This window comes from Galeopterus variegatus, unplaced genomic scaffold (genome assembly GCF_000696425.1).
Source record: "Galeopterus variegatus unplaced genomic scaffold, G_variegatus-3.0.2 Scaffold1338, whole genome shotgun sequence".
Taxonomy (NCBI): domain Eukaryota; kingdom Metazoa; phylum Chordata; class Mammalia; order Dermoptera; family Cynocephalidae; genus Galeopterus; species Galeopterus variegatus.
In genome coordinates, this window is record NW_007727449.1 from 42,478 (window position 1) to 48,534 (window position 6,057).

The 6,057-nt window shown below is 35.1% G+C and overlaps 1 protein-coding gene across 1 annotated transcript in view; it reads left to right on the forward strand.

Annotated features, from left to right (window-relative positions):
* The window catches only part of HSDL2 (hydroxysteroid dehydrogenase like 2), a gene marked incomplete at its 5' end in the record, with an annotated part of 56,718 nt that overhangs the window by 12,040 nt on the left and 38,621 nt on the right, over nucleotides 1–6,057 (forward strand). The window contains one exon of the mRNA XM_008576361.1: nucleotides 1,442–1,540. Coding sequence (XP_008574583.1) covers nucleotides 1,442–1,540 — 99 coding nt within the window. The remainder of the gene's footprint in view (nucleotides 1–1,441; nucleotides 1,541–6,057) is intronic.

A 6,057-nucleotide genomic window follows, 5' to 3' on the forward strand; every position in this document is an offset into this window, starting at 1 on the left:
GGGGGCGGCCGGGCTGTATGTGGGATCCGAACCCTCGGCGGGAGCGCCACCGCGCTTCCCAAGCGGCACACTATAGCAGTGCGCCACCGGGCCGGCCCCTATGAGCAGCTTTTTAAAAATAAAATTATATTTTGTTCCCAGAACCATACTACATTTTATATTAGTGCAAATTAAGTTTGGGAATTTATTGGGAATTACATTACTAAATCACAGTTCCAGTGTAGTAAGAGTTCTGTGCCTACTAAGAAGAAATAAATCAACATATATAATACTAATAATAGTGATTGTGTTTCATGTTTAGTATATGTACTGTATCTCATTGTAATCCCTTGGTCAATCCAGATGGTAGCAGGTATTACCAACATTTGCAGAGGAGAAAACTGAGAATTAGAATGCGATATAATTTGCCCAAAGTCACACAATGAAGGGGCACAAGCAGGATTTGAACCCATGTCTATCTGACTTGACCACAGTGTAGACGGACAAGTACATTAACTGTTTCTGAAAATTATGTGTGTGTGTTGGAAAGAGAGAATTTGGGATGATTGTGGTTGAAGATAACTCAGTTGGGCTTAAGGCTAACATGTCAAGGATTTGTTTATTTTTATCAAGCAGATCTTGTTGTCAGGCAATTAAGCAGAATATCAAAGGATGAATATTAGTTGCTTTTCATGTCTTCATTCTAGGAAACAAACAAAAGTACCCTACAAGCAAACAAACAAACAAAAAGTATCCTACAGATTACTGAGCAAGTTCAGTTGCTCTGTAGGAATAGTTTAAAATATAACTTTAAAAAGTGGAGAAGTCATCCGAAAGCTATTAACCTGACTTGTGTTTTCTTTTGCATTCAGATCTAAAGCATGTATTCCTTATTTGAAAAAGAGTAAAATTGCTCATATCCTCAATCTCAGCCCACCATTGAACCTAAACCCACTGTGGTTCAAACAGCACTGTGGTAGGTAGTAGAGTGAGGGGATGGTTTGTCTGGTTAATTCGTTTTGAATTAAATCGGTGTGTCTATGATGTAATCACCATCTGTACATAACATTTAATTTTCTATGCAAAATCAGTAAGGAGCATTTTGGAAAGTAGATTCTTAATCTTTCATCTGTAATTTTAAAAATTGAGGTATAATTTATTCAATAAAACACACAGATCTTAATGATTCAGTTTGATGAAATGAATGTTTATTACTATCTCTTTTCTTTTAATTATTAGGATGAAATATATAAAACTAGTTCATATCTATTCAATTATTTCCATAGAAACTGTTCTTTAAAAACAGTACATTTAAAAAATTATATTTTGTATATTTTGTGTTATTGAAAATAATTCTCAAAAATATATCAGGGAGAAAATAATAATGGAAAGAATTGGTTATTTCTACTCACAAATTAATTTGTCTCTTAATTAAATTATTGTTCTTTGTGGTTTCTTTCAGCTTACACGATTGCTAAGTATGGTATGTCTATGTGTGTGCTTGGAATGGCAGAAGAATTTAAAGGCGAAATTGCAGTCAATGCATTATGGCCTAAAACAGGTATGTACTTAAAATTATTTGTTAGATTTTCATTTATTGTCCTTGACATGCTTGAGATGCATCTTGGGTGCAGTGGCATGGAAGTGAGTAGACCCGGCAGTAACTTCAATCTGTCTGTTGGGAAAAAAGTTAAACTTTTTATTGCATGGCCTAAGACCCTTTTCAGTCATCTTCCAGCTTGACTTGGACTGTGTGACTGACTTTTCAGCTAATAGCTGTAGTAAGAACATTGACACTGCAACACTCGGAGAGTCTCATGAAGGCCAACAGGAGAAGCTGGGCTTCCCTGACCTTTTCTCCATCTTTGTCTTTGGTACCTTACTAATTTCTACAGATCCTCATACTTTTGTTTTGTTTTCTTCTTACACATCCCAACATATGCTTTTTAACTTTCTTGTGTTCTTATTACCTTTGTCTTTTTCCTTTATTAAAAAACTGGGTTATCTGTAGCTTTCATATGAATTCTTCTGAGTTCACAGGGTGCCTAGAGCCTTATTAGTTGAGAGAAGAACCTGCATTTACCTGGGCTTTGTGTGCAAATTTACGGTTATGATATGACACAGTTCATGACTTCTCAGCAGGGGAATGTGATGTGTTAAAAAATGAGGGAGAGGGCCGGCCCGGTGGCGCACTGCTACAGTGCGCCGCTTGGGAGCATGGCGGCGCTCCCGCTGAGGGTTCGGATCCCGCATACAGAACGGTTCCAGCTCACTCTTTTTGGAATCTTTGAATGATATTTTTTGATTCCTTTTGGAATATCTTCTTCATATTCTTTATTACATTCCTGGAAAACACTTACATTGATGGCAAATTGGAATATTTTCCACTTAATTTGAGGGCAGAGGGAGTTTCTGGGAAGATGACTTTTGGAACTCATGTTCTTACTGTCCTCTCTTTCCACCTACCAGCAAAGTCCCCTGAGTGGAGCAGCTGTTAGGGGGGTGGGCAGGTAGGACTGGGAAGGAAGGAGCAGGACCTTGATTCTGTAAGAGAATTCAATGAGAAGCTTATGAAGGACTTTCCCCCCTCCCCTGCCTGGGACAGAGGATGGAATGGAAGAAGTAGAGAACACTGGAGTGTTCCTAGAGAGAGCTTGAACCATGGACATCTGAGGACCTCACAGGTGGCTCAATAGGTGAGATAAGTATTTCCTACCCTTGCAGTGTGGACAGTGAGGAGCCAGGGAAACTTCTTCTTTAGGCCCCAAATGGATTTGATCATTGGTAATTCTGATGTATTAGCTGCCCATGGGGCAGAGACCACTGTACTCAACTACGGCTGGCAAGACTGGCATCATTTAGGGTATCAAAGAGTATAAACAGAGCCATGAGAAGACTAAGAAAAATTGCAGTACAGCTAAGGGGACCCAGACACAGAAATATCTAGACACAGAAAGAACAGGCAAAACACCCAGAATAGTAGCTTTTTGTGAAATAAAACTGTTAAAGAAACAAACAATACCTTCATTTAAAAACAAAAACCAAAAACAACTGCGTAAGAGATTGAATTATAGCATGAAAAATACTTTCTGGAACTAAAAATAGATTGTGTTTTGAATTTCAAAATGTACATATTTTGTAGTTGAATGGAAGGGTAGGATGTTATTGTTAACACCTAAGTAACTTGGACGTTCAAGTGCAAGAAATACCTCAAAAGAGCAAAAACATCCTGAAGAAGAAGAGAGACTTAGAGGATACGTCCAGAGGGTTCTTCACTTGTAAATATCAGGAATCCCAGAGGGAGGACTAGAAAAAGAGCAAAGAGAGGAGAAACAATAATTGAACTAATAATAGAAAATAATCCCCTTGAGCTGAAGAAAGACTTACATACGAATGTCGATTAAAAGGTTTACCAGATTTGAGGCTGAATTTATGTGGGATGAAGGAGGAAGATATTTGGGAGAATTATGAAATTTCAAGGATAAAAAGAAAATCTTCTAAGCCTCAGGCAGGATATATTACTTACAAGGGAAAGAGATTGAAGACTCTTATCCTCAATGCCAGAAACTAGAAGGCAGCGGAATAACATCTGGGTGTTATTGATAGGAAGGGCCTCAGCCAAGATAATATTTATTGACAAAGTGAAAGGCAGATTTATAGATATGCTACCACACTTGAGAAAAGTCTTCTAGAAAGGGCTCTTAACCAAACAAAATCTATCAGAACAGAGACTTTTCAAGATAAGATTCAGAAATGAAGAGGAGAGGAAAGAATAGCAAGCAAATAACAGCGATATATATGGGTAAATGTAAATGGTTATGCCAGAATAACTGGGAATATGATGTATAGGTACCAAATAAGAACCGTTGATATACAAGAGATAGTATAAGAGAAAACCTTAAGATTAGTCTAAACGGAAACACTAAACTCTCTTTTCAAAACCCAGAAGTTGGGGAAGGGGGAGATGTGGGAGTCATTGAATTCTAAAGGGCTCATGTGCATATGGGAATATTGAGGAAGGAAAGGCATTCTAACAGTCACATCTTGGTGCAGCTGCAATTCTAGATGGTACCTTTTCTAATTTATTAGTTTATCGCTATATTTTATTATTTTACTATATTATTTAAAATACATTATTCTTTTATTATATTTTCTAATTTATTAGTTTATCGCTATATTTTATTATTTTACTATATTATTTAAAATACATTATTCTTTTATTATATTTTCTAATTTATTACCAAAGAATATATAAAAACTATGTATCTATCTTTTATAAGTATACTAGCAAATTGAACTCTGTCATGCTTACTAAAAGTTTTCAGCAGATTCTCTTAGCTTTCAATTTATTACCAAAGAATATATAAAAACTATGTATCTATCTTTTATAACTATACTAGCAAATTGAACTCTGTCATGCTTACTAAAAGTTTTCAGCAGATTCTCTTAGCTTTTTCAGGTTTTTCAGGTTTCAGTTATCACAAAATGTGATAATTGTGTCTCTGCCCTATTGGTATATGTTAAATTCTTTTTCCATTTCTTATTAAATTAGCTAATACTTTTAGAACAATGATGAATGGTAACAATGATAGCAGACATATTTGTTGTGTTCTTGGCAATAACAAGAATGCTTTTGTTTTATCATTAAATATGTGCAATTTTTCTTGCATCCTTGCACAATGCTGTATTAGTATTAAATGTGATCATTAAAGCATAAAGGTCTTATGTGATTTGCTGGAAATTTTTGTGTAATGTTTCTACCCACCAAGTGGACTTGGTAAGTTGATAATTTTCATACTGAACAGCCATAAAATCTATGTGTAAGTTTTTTTATGCTTATTAAAGTTAAAACATTACTTTTTAGTCATAGCTGAACTTGGAACTATTGGAGAATTAAGAAATAACACATTGTTTCTGCCCTTAGTGGTTTAAAAAATTTGTTACAGCAAATAAGTCATATAAATATAATGAAATCAGAGTATACCTAAGTACTCTTCAAACGTGAGCTCTTGATTGTAAAGTTTAAATAAATTTCCATAATTAACTCAGCCTGTGTTTTCTTCTGAAGAACCTTTGGGCTTTTGTACTCTGAGAATCACATTTTGTTTTAATTTTCTTATTAATACACTTAATCTGTCCTCCAGATTCTCAAGTAACCGTAGAATCTAGTTCAAGTAAAGATATGAAAGAACTGATTTTTTTTTTTTAAAGATGACCAGTAAGGGGATCTTAACCCTTCACTAGGTGTTGTCAGCACCACGCTCTCCCAAGTGAGCCATGGGCCGGCCCTGAAAGAACTGATTTTTATTAAATGTCCAAACATCATTAGTATTTAAAATCATCCAGTTTCTGCATTGCTGGTATTGTACTTAGTTGTGTGAGCTGCAGTAGCTCTCTGCCTAGTTTCCCCTTATATAAAATGAGGAATTATAAATAATTTTGGTTACTTATTTTCAAACTTTTGTTTATGAAAACTTTCAAACATATGTACAAACATGTGTACAGGAAGGGATAATAGCGAGCCATGTACTATCCAGCTTCAACAGTTTTCACCATACGGCCCATTTTGTTCACCAGCCCACATCCCTCCCTTCCCACTCATCCCCAGCTCCACCTCCACCGGATTATTTTAAAGCAAATCCCAGTCATATTGTCATTTTATCTGTATATACTTCAGTATGCATCTTTAAAAGATAAAAGCTCAAAAAAAACCACATAAAATCATTATCATAGGTAAAAAACATTAATATTAATACCTTAAGGCCATGAAATATCCAGTCAGTGTTCAAATTTCCTCAAGCGTCTCATGTTTTCTTTTTAGTTGGTTTATTCAAATCAGGATCTAAGTAAGTTGTACACATTGCATTTGTTTGAAAAGTCTCTTAAGTATTTTTCATCTAAAGTAGTTATACTCTTAATTTTTTTTTTTCTTGACACTTATTTCTTGAAAACCCAGGTCATTTATCTTAAAGGTTTTCTGTTAAGTATTTTTCATCTAAAGTAGTTATACTCTTAATTTTTTTTTTTTCTTGACACTTATTTCTTGAAAACCCAGGTCATTTATCTTAAAGGTTTTCT